The sequence below is a fragment of the Aplidium turbinatum genome, chromosome 9, assembly GCF_918807975.1.
Source record: "Aplidium turbinatum chromosome 9, kaAplTurb1.1, whole genome shotgun sequence".
Taxonomy (NCBI): Eukaryota; Metazoa; Chordata; class Ascidiacea; order Aplousobranchia; family Polyclinidae; genus Aplidium; species Aplidium turbinatum.
In genome coordinates, this window is record NC_137480.1 from 22,146,579 (window position 1) to 22,167,440 (window position 20,862).

At 35.2% G+C, this 20,862-nt stretch overlaps 2 protein-coding genes across 4 annotated transcripts in view; one reads left to right on the top strand and one right to left on the bottom strand.

The window, feature by feature from the left end:
- Positions 1 to 1,276: 1,276 nt before the first annotated feature.
- On the top strand, positions 1,277 to 14,359 carry LOC145777632 (uncharacterized). Of its 3 annotated transcripts, XR_014290336.1 has the most exons (4): positions 1,277 to 1,843; positions 2,697 to 2,726; positions 2,953 to 3,050; positions 13,954 to 14,359. XR_014290336.1 is itself a non-coding variant. In XM_082589065.1 (2 exons), exon 1 carries the CDS (start codon positions 1,281 to 1,283, stop codon positions 1,806 to 1,808), a length of 528 nt encoding a protein of 175 aa, XP_082445191.1. In that variant the 5' UTR covers positions 1,277 to 1,280; the 3' UTR covers positions 1,809 to 1,843; positions 2,697 to 2,933. The 3 variants fall into 3 exon arrangements, 1 of the variants encoding a protein (XP_082445191.1); XR_014290337.1 differs by lacking the exon at positions 13,954 to 14,359 and having other exon boundaries at positions 2,953 to 3,130; XM_082589065.1 differs by lacking the exons at positions 2,953 to 3,050; positions 13,954 to 14,359 and having other exon boundaries at positions 2,697 to 2,933.
- A 446-nt stretch (positions 14,360 to 14,805) lies between these two features.
- Positions 14,806 to 20,862, bottom strand: part of LOC145776804 (spondin-1-like) — a 30,964-nt gene continuing 24,907 nt past the window's right edge. The window contains exons 3-5 of the mRNA XM_082588025.1: positions 16,324 to 16,386; positions 15,792 to 15,922; positions 14,806 to 14,946 (exon numbers count right to left, since the gene is read on the bottom strand). Of these exons, the coding sequence (XP_082444151.1) occupies positions 14,903 to 14,946; positions 15,792 to 15,922; positions 16,324 to 16,386 (238 nt within the window). The 3' untranslated portion in view covers positions 14,806 to 14,902. The remainder of the gene's footprint in view (positions 14,947 to 15,791; positions 15,923 to 16,323; positions 16,387 to 20,862) is intronic.

Below are 20,862 nucleotides of genomic sequence, written 5' to 3' on the forward strand. Positions count from 1 at the left end.
GTGATACAAAAGAAGATGAATATTCCCGTGGCATACCTGGTGATACAAAAGGAGACGAATATTCCATTGGCATACCTGGTGATACAAAAGGAGACGAATATTCCATTGGCATGACTAGTGATACAAAAGAAGATGAATATTCCCGTGGCATACCTGGTGATACAAAAGGAGACGAATATTCCATTGGCATACCTGGTGATACAAAAGGAGACGAATATTCCATTGGCATGACTAGTGATACAAAAGAAGATGAATATTCCCGTGGCATACCTGGTGATACAAAAGGAGACGAATATTCCATTGGCATACCTGGTGATACAAAAGGAGACGAATATTCCATTGGCATGACTAGTGATACAAAAGAAGATGAATATTCCCGTGGCATACCTGGTGATACAAAAGGAGACGAATATTCCATTGGCATACCTGGTGATACAAAAGGAGACGAAAATTCCATTGGCATGACTAGTGATACAAAAGAAGATGAATATTCCATTGGCATGACTAGTGATACAAAACGAGACGAATATTCCATTGGCATGACCAGTGATACAAAAGAAGATGAATATTCCCGTGGCATACCTGGTGATACAAAAGGAGACGAATATTCCATTGGTATGCCTGGTGATACAAAAGGAGACGAATATTCCATTGGCATACCTGGTGATACAAAAGGAGACGAATATTCCATTGGCATACCTGGTGATACAAAAGGAGACGAATATTCCAATGGCATGACTAGTGATACAAAAGAAGATGAATATTCCCGTGGCATACCTGGTGATACAAAAGGAGACGAATATTCCATTGGCATACCTGGTGATACAAAAGGAGACGAATATTCCATTGGCATGACTAGTGATACAAAAGAAGATGAATATTCCCGTGGCATACCTGGTGATACAAAAGGAGACGAATATTCCATTGGCATACCTGGTGATACAAAAGGAGACGAATATTCCATTGGCATGACTAGTGATACAAAAGAAGATGAATATTCCCGTGGCATACCTGGTGATACAAAAGGAGACGAATATTCCATTGGCATACCTGGTGATACAAAAGGAGACGAATATTCCATTGGCATGACTAGTGATACAAAAGAAGATGAATATTCCCGTGGCATACCTGGTGATACAAAAGGAGACGAATATTCCATTGGCATACCTGGTGATACAAAAGGAGACGAAAATTCCATTGGCATGACTAGTGATACAAAAGAAGATGAATATTCCATTGGCATGACTAGTGATACAAAACGAGACGAATATTCCATTGGCATGACCAGTGATACAAAAGAAGATGAATATTCCCGTGGCATACCTGGTGATACAAAAGGAGACGAATATTCCATTGGTATGCCTGGTGATACAAAAGGAGACGAATATTCCATTGGCATACCTGGTGATACAAAAGGAAACGAATATTCCATTGGCATGACTAGTGATACAAAAGAAAATGAATATTCCCGTGGCATACCTGGTGATACAAAAGGAGACGAATATTCCATAGGTATACCTGGTGATACAACAGGAGACGAATGTCCCCATGGCATGTGTGGTGACAAAATAGGAGACGAGCGTTCCCGTGGCATACCTGGTGATACGAAAAGTGATGAATATTCCAGTGATCCTTGTGATACAAAAGATGAAAAAAATTCTCGTATATGTCCAGGTGATGCTAAAAAAGAACAATATTTTCATGGATTCCATGCCGATGCAAAGCAAGAACGTTATTTTCGCGACACTCATGGTGATACACGACAAGGAAAATATCTCCGCGATGACCGAGCCATCGTGGTGGCTTAAGAGAAAGAACTTTCTGATAATCTTGCATAAAAAAGGTTAGTTGAAAAATAATAAAGCTCATTTACGTTGCACATCTTAAGCTTCCTGTGCTAGTTCAAAAATCTTATCGGTTGATCGAATTAAATCTTTCCAACAATTATAAAATAATTAATAATGTTTGTTATTAATTATGCTTTCACTTTAGTGAATGTAAATTTATTCTGACCTAGCAATTCGTGATTATAATTCTTTTTTGCAATTTCAAGTTTTTATTTTTTGGACCAGAATTTTTTATCGAAACACATCGTCATCATCATTATATTCCTTCCTCGTATTGAGGGTTGGATACAACGAACAGCTCATGGTCGAGAACAATGGCGCATTGTATCCATCTCTCGATATCTAAACACCCTGCGGGAACAATTACGTTAATAACAATGATAAGCCAAGGCATATCAGTAACAACACTAATTGTTGGTCTGGCAACTCTAACAATGTCACAACAACATTTAAAAATCTTAGTCAAAATAGTGTCTATGAATATGACAAGTGGTTAAGTTTTCCCAGTGGCTTCAGTGCTTTTACGAAGACGACTCCGTATCAGTTTATTTAGACGGGAAGTTGTTGACGCACGACATAAGGTGCAGAGTGAAGGAGCACGTGTGGTCGTGATAATAGAAATCAACAATAGTAATGTAAAACCAGATTTTTTTGAGAGATTTTTATCATTAATAGGTCATTTTAAAATTTACTACTAATATTAATACGATTAAAGAATATTGATGAGTAATCAAAAAATTATACAAATCTAATAAGCTTGCAAAAATGAATCCTGAAAAATCAATTTTACTAATGCCTTGTATGTTTAAAAAAAGTATTATCTTACTCATGCATAGATTTGTGTTGCAGGTTACGGAAAAATGTCAAAAATAATTCAACGTACGTATTCAAGAAATCCAGAAATATTAAATATGTACTTGTGCTTAATGTAAATAAAACAGCGTCCATCTTGTTACAAATTATTGTTTGATATTGTCCATTTTGCAATAGATTGAGTTTCGCTTTTAGCAGCATGACCGTTGCTTACTTCACAATATAGATATTAACGACCTGTTTAGCCTGATGCTGCGAGTTTGCTGTGGTTTATCACAGTGGTTTATCACAGGTAAAAACACATCAACGAGACCTCAATCTCTGTTAAACCAACCTCATTTCGGACTTCGTACCAGAGCTGTCACCATTAAGGCACGGAGTCAACAAATGGTATGTGATAAGCCAAATAGAATGTGGTATCGATATATTCTATAAATATTGCACTGCACTCGCTGCTTTAAGCAAGTATGTATTGTGTTTGGCATATTGAACGAGAAACATATTGCAAATGCGAATGAAACAAATTCTGAAACTACTTAGCTAAAAAGTGAGACAGACATCGCAAGTAGGAAATAAAACGACTAATCGTGTACAAAGAAATGCTCCAAAAAAGACGAGATCTAATTGCATAGCAACATATGGAGTGGTAGCTGCAATCTGAAATACGGTTCTTGATTTGATTGATTGCTTCGAGGTAAAACTATAAACAGAGCACTGCATTTTTAACTCCGACAACCAAGACGGTGATATTGAAAACATTTGTGTATAGGGTTTCTTTAATTTTCTAATTAGACCAACCCATGCAAGTTAGCGCTGCAATATTTTTCTACCAAAAGCCAAAAGTTGCAAAAAAATTACTGCAATGATTATGTTGGATAGATAAATAAGAGCCCAGTACTTCTTCTTCTCGTGCTCCTGTGTTATTGATACCAAACACTTATTGAAAACAATGATGATGGAAGATGACCACAAACATTTCCGTCACTTATGTTAATAATCGGAGTTATTAATCACTTCATAATCGTTTAGGCATTTTTATTAATAAACGACTCTGCTCAGACTTTAAGACTTTTCATAAAGAAGAAGGGAGTTATTATTTGCTAAAATAATAGGGAAAATATTTTTATTTTTCACTTGTTTTGTGACTCATACTAATGCTTCCACGACCCATTTGTGGACCGGCTTGAAAAACACCATCTTAAAGCCGTTTAGTCACTTCCGCCATAATGTAGGGGTCTACCAGCAGTTTGAGGGAGCGATATTTGTTCACATTGCACCGTTAACACCAAAAGTGTAAACTAATCGAATTAACCCTTTGCTTTCAACGTTTTTTTGGAAGTTAACTGCTCAAGGGGGGGCCGTTTTTGGATCAAATTCAATCAGCTGTTACGTGTGATCCGCTGGTGCTATTTCAACAGAAGTTGCACTGGTGTGAAAAAAAATCATTTGTCTATGAGTTTGAAAAGTCATTATTCTAAAATTTTATATGTTAAACTTGATATTTCAACTTTTGCAAAGGTACCCAAAAACGACAATTTTGATTTAACTTGCCGCCTTTAATTAACCGTGCTAATCCGATTTCATGCAAAATTCTAAAGGACAAAGAGCTCGATCAACCGCACGAAGTGTGTGTGTGGTGTGCCGACTCATTGCGTCGATAAAGATTTACGACATGCGAGCAAATCTTATTGTAGGCTACTCATTAATTATAAAATAGTTACAAAGTAACATTGTTACATGAATTTGAAAAAAACAAAACTGCGTTGTTTTATATTTTTGTCCTGAACTAATGGTTTGCGAAACCCATGGCCAGCTTCTTGTTTTATGGAACCAGACTTCTCATAAGTAACACCTTGGCCTACTTGAATAGCTGTTTACATGTTCGTTTGTGTATTTTAGGTCTACAATTGAGTTTGTAGTATGAATATTTTTAGTAGAGAGAAGACAATTGAACAAGCTGTTGAAATTATCTGAAATTTCTAAGTTCAAATTAGGCGCTTTTGGAATTGTGGATTTGTGTCAAGTCGCATCACAAATATCATGCAGGCTACATCATAAGTCATTTGGCTTACGGGTGTTTATAAACATAACTCATGAATTACATCCACTAAAAATACAGCATTTACATCAACAAAGCTAAGTTCGAAGTTCACTTTTTATTGAAGATTGTGTCAATCAATTTGAAAATGCATTTTAGTCCGCCAGCGTCGAAACAATTCAACAGCGCAGTGAGGAACATGCGTAAACAAAGGAAATGTGAAATAAACCCACAGTCAGCAGATCTACATTAATTTAACGTTTACAAATGTTGAATCAATGTAAAAGGACTGAATTGCTGACTGGGTCGTTATTGTTTGGAACACAAAAAATACGCGTAAACGCGACGAAGCGATACAAGAGCAAAGCAGCGATTATGTTTCTGGCCAAAAAAAAGGACTTATGACTTGAAAGATAAAAATGATTATAACGAAGCTTCAAAATTTGTCATAAAAAATATTGCAGAGATACAATAAACACAATCATTTTGTGCTAGATTGTGAGAAGACTTCCTAGATTCTTTTCAAACATTTGCAGTATTGCAAATTATTTTGTATAACTTCATATTGCCAAAAAATGGCTTCTTGGTTGATAAAACGTGGCTACAATTCTATAAAAAATTCTTAGGCCTACTACATTGAAGTAATGAAATGTTTTTTTTGTGATTTTTTCTGATGACGTTTTACAACATCCGAAAAGTAAAAATAATAATGATGAATAATTTCACATAACCATGGTTTGTAAACGCTTCACAAAAATTTTGCGGAGACTTTACTGTTAGACGTAAAACGCTTGTAAAAGAAAACTGTCGGGTTACGTATTTATAATGTTTATTACGCTGTTATCTAGTTATAAACTGCCTTTGTTGTCTACCTTTGTGGTTACCGGCCAGCTTACAGCAGCATGCAAACTACGCGTTTATGGTATTTGCATCGTGTTATGATTCCCACAAATTTCCCACAAGGTCTTTGTTTTTATCTTGATATTTTTGTACCTTTTCTGTCCTAAACTTGAAGTCACTGTGCAGCACAATCCACACCGGTTTTTAGAAATCCACAATCAACATTGAAAATCTTTTGTGTGGTGCACCATTTCAAGTAGTGTCTTCCCCTGAACTGTTACACAAACCGCCCAGAACCAGGTTGATTATGAATATTATAGCCGTTGAGTGGCCGTTATTGTATGTGTGGATTTATTAGCTGTCTGACTAAATTCATGCCAAAGTCGAGCAAATTCTGCTTTCGGGATCCCTGCCGTTTTTTTCGGTATTTTTTGTTGATAAGTTTAGGCAGCATTTTTCCAAAATAAATGAAGACATCGGTATTGTTCGTCACTTAGATTTAGTTTTCTCAGCATTGTTTTTTCATTCTTTGATCCATTAGTTTATCCCACTTTAGGAATAATCAGATCGTTTATAAATGGCGGGTTTTCACAATAGCCGGCCTCTTATACATTGGCGCAACGTATTCAGATGTTGAATCAATGATCAAGAAAGCCGATTTGTTGTTTGTCTGATGTGACGCCGAGCATTATGCCTAGTCTACAATACAAAATATTTTGTAGTGAAGACGAGGCATTATCATCTTTATTTTGCGCTCTTTGGAACAATACACAGTGCACCGTTGAACAAAAATGCAACACATAACAAGTAAGCGTATGCGACATAAAGCAGCGAAGGGACATGTAGTCATCGAGTAAGCTGCTACGTGATCTCATAATTTTGAGCATACTGTATCTCACAATTACTGTTTGCAAAAACGCCATTTTTTCAGCTTCTTCCAAAAGCATTTGAAGTGATACATTTCCTCAATGGAAAGTTTTGTCAATGAGAGTATTTCCATAGAACGTTTATTTCGAAACCAGGTTTTTCATGTCACTACTCACTACCTAAGGGAAGATTTCTTATTGTAACGCTTTTTATTTGTCAATGGATATTTGCTGGTTGAAACAACTGTTTTGAATAGTTTGTGGCCTACATTGATCATAGATTGCTTTTCTTCGTAAAGCTGATAACGCAAAAACCGTTTGCTATTATTGTTTCTAATTAACAACTTTGTGACCACTGGCTTCTTTTTGTAGCATTAGAAATAACGCGCTTTGTGTTATTGAGGTCAAACCAAACAAAGGAAAACAAGAGGATGTTCCTCTCTGCTCGCGCATATGGATTCACGAAGCAATTATGAGCTAATGGCTTGTTATCGCAATGTAATCCATTTCACGCTTTGCTGGAAGTTAGCTAGAAATAGCAAAAATTCACCAAAATCTTGAATTTACAAGAAAACTACACAACTTTTAGCATCAAATTTAGTATCATCAGATCCGCCTGGCAATTTTAGGAAAAGTCAAGAAAAACCAAGTGCATGGCGTTACTGTGCTTCAAGTAATCAACGGAAATATGAGGGGGGGGCCAAATCTGGCCTCCCTTTGAGGAGCAAAGTGTTAAAGGCATTGTTGTGATTAGGCTGTTCGGTAACGGTTTGTTATAGCAGTAATTTTTGATTCATCTTGCCGCAAGAATAAATTCCTCATAAGCAAGTATACAATCAACAAAACTTTGTACATGATTGCACAAGTCATGTCAATTTGGTATATTTTTATACTTATCTCATCTCTACACTCATGTATGCTACAGGATAGGCTACTGATAAAAAGATGAAAGAGTTATTCAGCGTATTCAAGAATTCCAGAAAAACCGTTCGTGAATTTCCTGTTCGTATTGAACTTTTGTAATAATTAAATAAAACAGAGTCAATCTTGTTTGAAAATACTTTACTATTTTTGATTTTCATATTAAACTGGATAAATAGATGAATAAAGAAATTCTGCAAAAACGTATTGTTTATGATGAAATAAACAACCACTAGGTGACTGACAAACAGGAAAAAAATAATATGTTAACAAAAGAAGAACAAAAATCGTGTGATTGCTTTTGTTTCAACCGTCTACAAAATATAGTTGAGCAAGACAGCGTTAAGCGGAGGCTCTCTAATTAAAGCTCTAAACCTGTTCCTTATTTCACGGTCTGCTGTGAGACTAATTACAGAGAAAGGACATTCTTGCGGTGAACAAAGAAAAATATCTTCTTTAACCCTTTGAAGGTTGGGAGGCTGTCAATTCAACTTTTTTGTATCAACAGTTGTATCTCTAAAACCACTAAGGCTGCGACTACGAGATTTCTTGACTTTTCCTAACTTTTATTCACCTCTATTGAGCTGAAATTTTGAGCGAATAAAGGTTATAAATTGAGAGATATAAGGCATTTCTCAGCACATCCTCTGAAATATTTCATATTCTATTGTTTATAATTTTCCCACCAGCTGGATAAAGTAATTAATTTGGCCCATGTCTCGTTAATCCTAACTGTTTCACAACGTGAAGGGAATTGGCTGTATGTAAAATTATGTAAGAAAAAAATTTAATCACAACATTGCAATGCATGTTCTTCAATACTCTATCAAAAAACAATGTGTAAACTCACGCTACAATTACAGTCATAAGTCACCTCAACAATTCAACGTATATGAGCAGTTCAAAAATTCACATAATTTTAATTTTCGGATATGCTCAGCGTGAATAATTTTACAAAGTGAATCCCAAATTTTGATACCGTGCCTCAAAAATTGACAAAGATATCACAAGCATAAGAAGAATCGACAGCCCCCCTCACAAACTGAGCAAGACTCCAGGAGCCCAACCTTCTAAAGGTTAAGATGATATGAGTGTTTTATGAAGCAACAGAATATCATGATAGTGTCTTGCACTTCTAGAGCATTCGGGGTTCAACCAGAGATGCGGAACCTGTACGCTGAATCGTTATGATTAGATATTAAAAGACGTAGCCTAAGAAGCTGTGACGTTTTACCAGTTTATTAATTCATATTCTAGACTAAGTATAGATGACTACTACAGATAATTCTTTGCAATGGGATTTTTATGTAAGGCATCAAATAGACCAAACAAAGTAATTACCTCGTAACGATGGTATGATCCTCTCCATAGAGATACTGTCGTACCAAAACTACAGTATATGATATTTCTTTGTCTGTTATAGAAATATTGGGCAAAAAAGAAAAATAGTTTTGTTAATTTTACATGAGAATAACATTAATTTCTTTTTAACCCTTTGATAAAACTTTTTATTGATTTCACTTCGATACATACAAGAAAAAATTAGTAAGTACCTCTGTTTCATAGGCAGTTACTCAGTTACAGTGGTGTTACTGAACAGACCGCAGACCATGTCATCCACCACTGCCTAAGCCACAGGCCTTCAAACGGTGCGCATGGTCTGAGGGTCCTGGACGACGAGACTGCTCAGTGGCTGATGATTTCCTGCTCCCCAATCTAGCCTGGAAATATCTGCTCATACGCCGATGATAGGCAATGCGCAACTTAGGCTACGTAGTCCCATAGACAGCATATCGGCTTTTGTCAATGATTTTTTTAAAGTGGCACTGAATCTTGTTTCTGCTTGGTATTCAGCAAATAAATTCAATTTAGGACGATAGTGTGGGTTATTCAACTGCACTTCCAAACTGCTGCACTGATACTGTCTGCTTTGTAAAGCGCTGAGGAGCAACGCATATCAGCGATGGATACAGTGCTATATAAAAACACATAATATTGTTATCATTATTATCTTCTTGAATGTGAATACAGTAGGCAGTTATAAAAACAAGAAGTGAGAACCACGAAATCCTCCTCATGCAATCCTAAACAGCAGGAATATTTTCGCAACGAGTTTACCATAAAGTAAGGTAAATGTGAGTCCCATACTTGAATCCAATCATCAGGTGATGAGAAGATAAGGTTCTCATTATACTAAGCCTTCGGCACTAACGAGAGTATGGGGGGCAGTTCCTTTCTCTCGGCCGCCTTTCCTACAGCAACTACGCCCACCCAATTTATTACACCATGGGTAGAGGTGAGCGGTGTTAACCATAAAGTACATATCAAAAAAGTGATCAGTTGGTTTTATTTTTTAGATAAATTTCGTTTCTATGGCATGTAAACCAAGACATATATGCAATTCATGATGTTTTATTATGGAATGATGACAAAAATAATGCAGTGAAGAAAACAGCCCAAAGAAAACAACATGAGACTCAAATTATTTTAGTCAATGAATGCTTGCACTGAAAGAAATTTTGTTACCACAAACACTGTTTTGAACAACGTATTAGTTATGCATTGTGAGTAGAGATGCAAAAAAACGTTTTTTTTTGTTTTTAAAAAAAACGAGCTCGTTTTTTTGTTTTTTATCGTTTTTTTTTGTTTTCTATTCGTTTTTTTTTTTTTTTTTTTTTTTTTTTTTTTTTTTTTTTTTTTTACCTATTTTGACATTAAATGTCACAATATGCAGCAATTGGGGTAAACTCATTGCAATAGCGTCTCTTTCAACAAACAAACAGTCTCATAACTGGTATAACTTATTTCAAATCAGACAATATGTCTGGTATATTTTTTCATTGCAATTTTGTAGATCTCAAGTCTCAACACACGAGCCATAAAGATTTCTCATCGTCTCAAATAGTATTAACAGTGTCCTATGGTCGGCACATCTCAAGTATTGTCTGTAATTTGGTCCAGCCAGTTGTTAAATGCAGTACCACACTCGTGTACAGTTTCGAAGCCACCTGGTATTTTGGTTAATGGGCATGTCAGGACCAGGTGGTCAGTGTCCTGTTTCTCTGCTTCACAAAGGCACTTTTGACCAGCACTCCACACCTTTTCCAGTACTACGTCAAGAGGTTATTCCAGTTGATGTGCATTTGGTGCAAACTTGATGAAAATCACACAAGCGGTTCTCGGGTTATAAGTGAAATAACCTTAGCCACTAGGTGGCTTCATAGATAAAGAGCAATAGAAAAACGGCAATATCTTAAGAACCGCTTACCATATTTGGATAATTTTTAGCTCTACTTTGGGATGGGCTATCTGTTTATAAACATTAAAACAAGTTTTGGCTACTACTTTTTGAGATAAAAATAAATTAACCTTTTGTCGTTACGCACCGACAAAACCATGATGCGTAACTTTAAAAAAATTTTTTATTTGAGTAGAGGAAAGATTGATGAAAATTTTGGCAAAAGCAGTGTAGTGCTAAAGTCCCAACTTTTAGCTCAAATCACATTTAAATGTAGTGAAAGATGGAAACATTTTGATGTTTTTTATTTTCCCTGAAGAGGTTCAATACTCCTTTGTGATGTCATAGTGATGTTTTTTTTCCCTTAATCACACCATTGTGCTGTCATGGACATGTTTAAAAGAAGTATGGTTGCACTTAATCCATCCAATTTGAACTAGTTTGCAGGACTTTGAGACTTTAGCACTTTTCTGTTTTTGCCAAACTTTTCGTCAATCTTTCCTCAACCCAATGAAAAAAAAAACGCATTATGGTTTTATTGGTGCGTAACGACAAGAGGTCAATTTCTTTTATCACAAAAAGTAGTAAGCCTAGTTCCCAAATAAAATAAGTTTTCATCTTTGATGTTTGTTTTGTATTTTTATCCTGCATTGCAGGAATATGGGTAAAACTTTACACTTGTCAAGAAAAGTATTATGAAGCATTTATTCACTATGTGAACACTGAGCAGTGCTGAAAAACTCCACTTTAAAGGGAAAATTTCTTCATTCAGGTTGGTAGTTTCTAGCAATAGTCAACATGGGTGGTGGGAATTTGAAAGGAACATTAACATAAACCTTTTCTTACAAATACACTTACTTTTGACAGCTAAAAATATCAGTGATAAGATCTCTTGCATTATGTTACAAATGATCTGCAAGAAGCATCAATGACAAAGTGTCTAAGACCTTACAACACACGAAAAGAATACTTCTATTTCAACGTTTATAAAGCATGTACATCTTTGCTAAGCTATCAGTTAAAAAATATGTTTAAACAAGCTATTGGCAATAGCTTGCATTAGTAAATTACCACAAACAAGGTAACGTGTGTTTTGAATACTGCCATCTTGTTTTTGCCAAAATTTCGTCAACCCATTGAGTGTGTACAAGAATAACCAGTCCCGGTATACTAACATCGTAGGCTAACTTCCATAAAAGGAAAAAGAAATTAACTCATCTACATTATGTCATGTATCAAATTGCATTAATTCAATGTTTGTCATGTCTAGTGCCACAAACATGCCTAAGAAAGAAGAAGAAAGCGAAACAACGTAGGACTATGCAAAAAACATATGCTGCCAAGCACAAACACTTATGAATTTCAGCACACCAATAAAACCATTTTTACTAATTTAATGTTTTTCAAAAGACTATAATGAAACTAAGCTGCAAATTGTAAAAAATTTGCAACTTTTTCAGAAAAATATGAAAAAAAACAAAAAAAAGGTTAGTTGATCGATTGTATAGATATCACATAGTAATGAAACAATAAATGCTATTAATACTACAAAAAGTGCTCACAGCCTAATAAAAAAGCTAAGAAGAGAAAATTACATCAAATAAAGTTAGTACTTTCTAAAACCTCTACAGCCTGTTTCACCTGAAACAGGGATCATCAAAAGGTCCTTTTTCAAATAGAATCTATATCTTCTTTTAGAATATTATTATTACTATTATTATAATCTTCTATTTGAATAAAGACCTTCTGATGATCCCCCTTTTAGGGGGAAACAGGCAGTAGAGGTATTAGAAAACAGTAACTACATTTGATATAATAATACTAATGATATGAATAAATAATATAAGTAATACATTGTTTTATAGGAGCAACATCTAGTAGTAAAAAGCAGCACTTTGTTTTTATACAGAATAATTTTCAGCCGCTTCATAGAAGTTTGGTGATGTGGAAGATTAAAACCAACAAAAATCGAAGTTTTTCACGCTGCAGTTCTGAGATCATGCATTTCCATTTACAAAAGGTCGATTGAGGTAACTTGCTTCATCAAAGCCAAGTTAACTTAATAAAACAAAACTCCCCAGTATTCCTGCATCTGCACTTTTTTTGAAGGGCTTTTGAAATTTGATTCAGTGTAAGGTGTTTTTGGTTTTAGCAGCCACTACGATTTTGTAACAGTTTGCTTTATGAAGTTAAACTGTATTTTGCCTAAATCTGGAGAACAGAAAGCTAAGTTCTTACTCGGACATCTCATCATCATTTCAAGAAGAGACTGTTTAACTTACCAAACACGAAATTTATCAAAAATGTTGACTAAGCAACATGATGCTTGGGCAATATCATCAGTTGCACGCATACCGAGAGCATGGGATTGTATCTATGACAAGACATTTGAAGACATCCTTGAAAGTGGAGACGAACATTGGCTTCTTTAACCGTACCTGTTACTGGCGTAGACCCTATGGTCTCGCCCTCTGCTAATTCAGCAATTTCACGTAGCAGCAGTGACGCTAGAAACCTGAGATTTCTTGACTTTTACTTTTTTTTCTTGCCCCAACTTATAACCCCGATTATGTTGGTATCGGATAATCGTGAACTTCACAATAAACCTTTTGTCACAGCCAGTTATGAAATGCAAGAAATTTGCTAATATTCAAAGCTTGATTGACAGTTTACTATAAGCGTGTGGTTTCATTTTGTGTTTGTCACTCATAACGCGACGGCGCTAAAATTCCACTCCGAAACCCAGGCAGCAAAATCCGTCATTTTTACATTGATTCAACGTCGATTTTGCTGTCTGGGTAAGGAGTCGGTCTCTGACGCGATATGAGTCATTCTTTGCTGGCAGACAATAATTAGGAAGGTGATTTGTTATTTGCACAAATTGCTTTGTAGTGCAAAAAGTGCATGGAATACTGTTTGCACAGAAACGGAAAAACAAAATTGATGAAATTCTGTGTTCAATGCAAGAAGACTTTCAAAATAAAATGTGAACTGAAAAATTTGACCAAGAAATGGCGAAAATAGGTAAAAAACCGAGTCTTTATTACCTTTTCTACCTAAAATACACAATCACGAATATATTTTGCGAAATAAATTGATTGAAGTGATAGATAAGGCTTTTGACCAACGGCATATTTTTTCCCGGTGTTATTTGATATAAGCCGACGGAGTAATTAGCAATAAGAGAGACGTAGACCTGATGGTCTCGGCCAGTAACTCTTGCCGCCAAAAGGAAGCAGTAACAGATAGCCTACGGTTAACGTCCAATTAATAATAATTTTCAACCAACGGATATAAAAGCTTGAATACGGCAATTTCGAAACTCCGATGCTTTGCTTTGCATGTTTGGCAAGAAGTAAATAAATGTAATTGAAAATGTTTTATTTGTAGCGTATCAAAATGGAAATCATCGACAAAGAATATAATTGAAACCAAATCTCATGCGTTCAAATACACAGTTTTATCCTGTCATGTCCGAACTGTTACCACTCTTCATCGATGGAGGCATCAGAACACACCGATTTGTCCAAATTAAGAACAAAGCAGGCAAACTGTTGATTTGATTTTAGACTCTCCATGCAGCATTCAAGCGTTTCAGTTCATGTTTGGTGAAACAATTAAACAAAGTTTTGACAATCAATTCGAAGTCATAGTGGCCTATGGGACAAGCTTCACCAGCCTGCAAGCCGAATGACGTCTGTGCGGCATTCTTATCAGCTCGAACAAAAGCAGAGCGTGGGTTTGGTAAGGTGAACATTTTCTTAGAATAAACGTTTGAACGCTCCCAGGTGCGAGGAACCCGCGAAGATGACTCTAACAGTTCGCAAGCTTACGAGCGGTGGTTCACGCAAGACTGTGAATATTTGAATTTATGTCATCACTTGATTTTGGTGACAGTTTGTAGTTATAATATCTAATTGTCCAATGATATCGATGTGCATTATTTTTGTTTTGTGTACATGCTAGCCAAGCTAATGCACAATACGGCAATAGTTGTTGTTTTTCTTATTTTGTCCGTTCTTCATGTTACTTTTTTATAAACTTAAACTTAAAGGCAATCAACTTATGAAATATTATTACTTTTGTAAAAGAAACATAACAAATCCCACGTTCATGAAGCGTTCAAGTGAAAACAGCCAGTGCAAAACAAACATTCTCATGCAGTAACACGGCATTGGTCAATACAATGTAGACAGCATAGTTAGCCCTTCAATTGGACGGGCAGATTTCGTGTTTCGCATCCCGCAGTGTCAAAATATCACTGACTCGTTTGTAGGTATGATTGATTAGTAGACAATGCATGATTGGGAATTATGAATGAGTTTTTCTTGCTGTCCCCTTACAATCTTGCAGCACGATCTTTCTCTTGGTCTTTCGGAGATTCTGAAAAAGAATACATTTAAAATTAACACAAGTCTTGTTAAAGTTTGAGTTATTGTCAGTATTGCCTGTCATTAAAAAATAGCTTTTTCGCGCACTGTGCAGCTGTATTGATTTAATTTTGCTATTTCAACCGCATTCTCTGCTGGATGAGAAAACTTAAGAGAAATCACCTCATGCAAAAAAATTACGAAGAGATACGTTTTGACAACATGTAGCCTATGCTTCCATTAATAAAGAGATTGGCAATTAAATTGCATTACAACAATGTCGCATTGATTTTGCTAATATTAAAAACAAGTGATTCATTGGAGTATTTGCAAAACATATTAATCTTAACATATTTGCATGTCCCAAAATTTAAATAATGAAACGCATATGACCTTGGGCAACTGTGTGACATGACTTAAAATATTTTATTTTTTTATTTGGACAGCTTATTTTAAATTCACATACTTCAAACATCTAGACTAGAGCATAAAATACCGTTTATACAACAAATGAAAATATTTAGTCCAAATGATCTCTGCAAGTCAAGTTATCCTCGGCGAGTCCTTCATTGCACACGCTTAGGCCACTGCCTGGCTCATTGATGCATTGCACAATGCACAATCTTGTGATAGTTGTAAGTTTTACTATCACATCCTTCTTTATTGCAGATTTTTATATAGAATATATTTAAATTCACGGTTAATTAATTATCTGTCTATGATATTCAAGAATGCTATACTATTCTTTGTCAATCAAATATAAACGAATCTGTCCAAATTGGTTTAATGAGCATACAAAATCATGGCAACATTTTTGTATGACTGATAAAAAAGAAAAATTAAAGCGTTGCTCTTTACTTGGAAGGCATTCCATGCTGCAGTTTTTAACTTCTGTTATGTCTCCAGTGCAACCACTTCCACCAAATGAAGCTTCTATTACAAGTTGACGTCGTCTGATTTGAGTACCATTCCCACATCGCTTGCTACAACTACAAAAAGAACTGTGTAATTAATTGTTTATTTAGGGCAAAAACTTTGAGCCTGTTAATACCACAGGCATTAAATATCACTCGAAAAAAGCTTGGATATAATTTTACAATAAATTTTCATAATAATGAGCGACCTATGTTGCAGACATGTTCGAGAAAATTATTTTGTGAAGACTTTTTGCTCGTACTTTTACTTTTAGCTTGAGGTCAGAGGGAACTATAAGAACCGCACAAATAACAAACATGAAACCATAGGTCGTAAACAACAATGGTAGGATTTCCAATTAATTGGTAAAACATTGGTACGAGTATTGGCGTTTCTGCCTTTTTGCCAGCTTCATCCAATCTTGAATAATTAAAAAATTGTTTTCCACAACAGAGTTTAAAATATTCCAATTTACCTTTCCCATTCCGACCATTCTGAAAATATACAATCCACTGGACACTCCAGTTCATTGCATGTTCTAAAAAAAATTTTTCAATTGCTTCAAGCTTTCCATGTGCAGACTGTTTGGGAACTTTAAATATGACGCTTAGTTTCCTGGCTTTTGTAAGCATATTTTTATTTAACCCTCAGATGGTTGGGCTCCTGGAGTCTTGCTCAGTTTGGGGGGGGGGGGCTGTCGATTCTTCTTATGCTTTAGGAGTGATATCTCTGTTATTTTTTAAGGCACGGTTTCAAAATTTTGGATTCACTTTGTAAAATTATTCATGCTGAGCATATCCGAAAGTTAAAATTATGTGAATTTTTGAACTGCTCATATACGTTGAAATGTTGAGGTGACTTATAACTGTAATTGTAGCGTGAGTTTACACATTGTTTTTTGGTAGAGTAATAAAGAGCATGCATTGCAATGTTGTGATTAAATTTTTTTTACATAATTTTACATACAGCCAATTCCCTTCACGCTGTGAAACAGTTAGGATTAACGAGACATGGGCCAAATTAATTGCTTTCATCCAGCTGGTGGGAAATTTTTGAACAATAGGATATGAAATATTTCAGAGGATGTGCTGAGAAATGCCTTATATCTCTCAATTTATAACCTTTATTCGCTCAAAATTTCAGCTCAATAGAGGTGAATAAAAGTTAGGAAAAGTCAAGAAATCTCGTAGTCGCAGCCTCAGTGGTTTTAGAGATACAACTGTTGATACAAAAAAGTTGAATTGACAGCCCCCCTCCAACCTTAAAAGGGTTAAGGCTTCATGATTTTAAAGAACAGTTGGTATTTCGAGGCGGAAGAAGGGTTAATTAACAATAAAAATAACTGTGAGTAACGGATATTTTGAATCGCCTGACCCGAGCTCCTAGCCGTGACACTACAATTTGATAACCATAACTCGCAATACATAAATACCGGCAAGTTCATAGAGAAAAACATCATCATTGTAACGTTGTTTTTTGTTTGAAATTATCAGATTAATAGTTAATATCACCAAAGCAGGAAAGCCATCATTCATTAAAACTCTTAACCAGTGGTACAGTGCCCGGCCTGGCCTACTTCTGATGAGACTGTCCACTATTAACGTTATTGGAAACGGTAAACATTTTGATTTTGTTAACATCTGAAAAATCAAACATATTACCGATAATACGTGCGCCTTGTAAATAATAAATGATATACCACATAAAATATCGGTTGCTAAAAATTCTTACACATTTCATAGCAACAATATATTGCCACTGCATATGCACAAAACTCAATTTTTTAGTAAGTAACTACAGTAGGCTACAGAAGAGCATAATTTTAATGTTTATTTTAAGTCTTGAAAATCTCGTCATTTTGTTTATTGTTTGTAATAGAATTCGTATAAAACAATATTCGAATTAGTTGCTACTGCAAAGCATAGTCGACTTTACATGACAACCAAAACAAAGCATTGCAAACGTTACCGACAAATTTTGAATTAACGCGTGTTCGATATACTTTTTAGTCGACATGATCATGTAAGTGGAGTGGAAGATCTATCTTTTTATCATCTTGTATTGGTGATGCTACTGAAGAGCAGTCAGTTTTTTGACTCGTGATCCAGGCCACGCAAACTTTCTGGTCTATTTTAAGATGGTGCCTCTAAAAAAATAGTATTAGCAAGGTGGTAAGATGGTATTCGTAAGATGGTAAAATAGTATTCGTAAAATAGTAACATGGTATTTGTAAGATGGTATTTGCAAGATGGTATTCGTGAGATGGTAAAATGATATTCGAAAGATGGTAAAATGGTAAAATGGTACTTGTAAAATGGTGAGATGGTATTCGTAAAATAGTAAGATGGTATTCGTAAGATGGTAAAGTAATAAGGAAACTTCAAGCTCAAGAACAAGTTCACTCTTTTTTGTACTCCGGTAGGCTATACAGTACAAGTTTAAACATTGTACATTTGAATTAAAGTCAAGCGTTGGTAAACAGTTACCTTGTTTCTCTATTGCTTCCGCTACATGTTTTGCCTTCATATTGCTCTGGAACGTTAACTGATCTTCTTCGTGATTGTAATCCCCCTCCACAAGTCACAGGACATTCTTCCCATGCATTCCACTCAGACCAAGAACAATCAATAGGACAGTTTTGGTCATTACAATTTTCTGTTTCTGTATCTTCACCGACACAACTTACGCCACCGAACTTGGCAGCAGTTTGTATGGTACGTGATCTTTTCATTTCTCCACGTCCGCATGATGCTGAAAATTCACCGTAGTTGTCTCATGAACCCCATGTACAATTCACTGGACAGCATTGCACATTGCAATAATTCAACAGGATAAAACTTCCAGAACAATCCGACCCGCCATGACTTGCTTCTACGACTTTATATTGCGTTCTTATGTAGACTCCAATTCCGCAAGTTCTTGTACATGGTGTAGTTGTGCTCCATGGGCTCCATAGACAGTTCTGCCTTGCATGTCGACGACTGCGTGGTCTGTAAGTGAACGTATGTTTAACTTTTTTAAAAACTGAAATCAAACAAATACTTACAATTTTTCCACTTTGAAAGATTCATGCAAAACAATGACATTTTGCATCATTATAACTTCAAATATTGCATGTTTGGGTACTACTGTAAGTGCATACGGCAATTTTACAGTAATAATAATGTATAAATATTCAGCTTTGTAAGTCAAAATATACAATATAGTATAACTTAACGTATAATAATGTTGCACAAATCATAAATTGCTAGAGAAGTCTTTTCTTCTGCGACTACAGAATTCTTTAACTACCACGTATAGTCGATGTCATTGCTTTTGTCGTTGGCAAAGAAATCTGTAGATTTTGAATTGTTTACCATAATATACAGTGAAGCCTAATTTGCGGACATGTTGTAATTGATAAGTGTATAGAAAAGTCTACCGGTTAAATACAGAAAACCCGAAAAAAAAGTGTAGATTTTTATCAAACACATTGCCTTTTGTGTTGCGTATGCCAACAACGTTTCCATCAACATATTGAAAATCATCTTTAGAAATAGATAATTATGAATATCATTTTTTTTAATAAAAAAAAAAAAATAATTATAAAAAAATTTAACCAAATGCAATGTAAAAGTTCTGTAGCTTGACAACTTATTTTTATGAGTTAAAATGTCCTTCTCGGTATAGATCCTCTTGCCACACGTGGCTACGGAACGGCTTAAAAATACGTGATATGAATAGTAGCTAACTCCTCTTACCTTTGTGCCCTTGGCCAAGCAGATGATAAGTTCAAACAACCAATTAAACAAAACATTAAAAATACGACTTTCAAATTCATTCTTAAATGCTCCAGTTAGATCATAAAATACTTCGTTTATTCCAAGACTGCCACGTTTCGAAGTAAAAAGGGTAATTTTTTTCCAAGACAGTAATGTTGACGTAAATAATAAATTTGAATCATTCACACAGTGTTACAATTTTGAAACGCTAGGATTCTGTACATATAGAATAAACTTAAAAATGATTTTCAGTCTGTCGTAACCACATCGTTCCTGCAAATAAAGCCACTGGTAGCTTATTCTCACTAATTCAACTTACCCACATTTTCAAAGAAATCGTTAATCAACCCACATTTTGTTGAAAAGACTTATCACATTGGTGTAAAATTAATTCTATCAACGTAAGGTTTTCAATATGTTCAAGTTACATACAAAATGGATTTATTTTATTAGAGTATTAACGTTTTGTTATTACAATACTTGCACACAGTAATAGCACATCTACAGTACATAATTTACGAGAAAAACATCTAATTGTGTTAATAGTGAATATAAAATTCCAATTTATACACTCCAATGCAGCCCAAACGAAAAGATGGAGTCATTCTTGAAACATCAATCGTATAGTTTGACAAACTACGTTATCTCAATATGCTTCAACTACTGTAAATGTTTTTAACATGTCCTGATAACTTATCGCAGTGCATTGATAAGAGTTCCTTTTGATCCTGGTATATATTTGCACTGATGATAATGGGATAATCGTGTTATTGTCAGTCTATTTTTCTTGAGTGCTTGCGGTATGAAAAAAATATATTAATCTGAGAATGCGCCTTAAATCGTTGGGCCACTTCGTAAGGGGAGACGAAAATTATGACAGAAGAAGAATGAAACAAGTGAAAGTTGGTGAGGAAAAAGAGGAAGGCCGAAAAGAAGATGAAGAGATTGTGTAGCAGAAGATATGGAAATAGTGGGAGTGAAGGAGGAAGATTCTGTTGACAGAGTGATGTGGAGGAGTGCAATCTGCACCACCAACTGCACTTGAGGTGAGAATAAAACCAGAAGCAGAAGCTCTCGAAATTTAAAATGCTTCAAACTTTTCTGCAGCATAAATTTAAAAGCAAAATGTCTATATTTCCAATCAAATCTACCACAAATACAATATTTGAAAAATAACCTGTTATTTATCGACTTTCTTCATCTACTTACAACTGTAGTTTTTAATATGCCTGATCAAGCTGAAGGATTAAAAC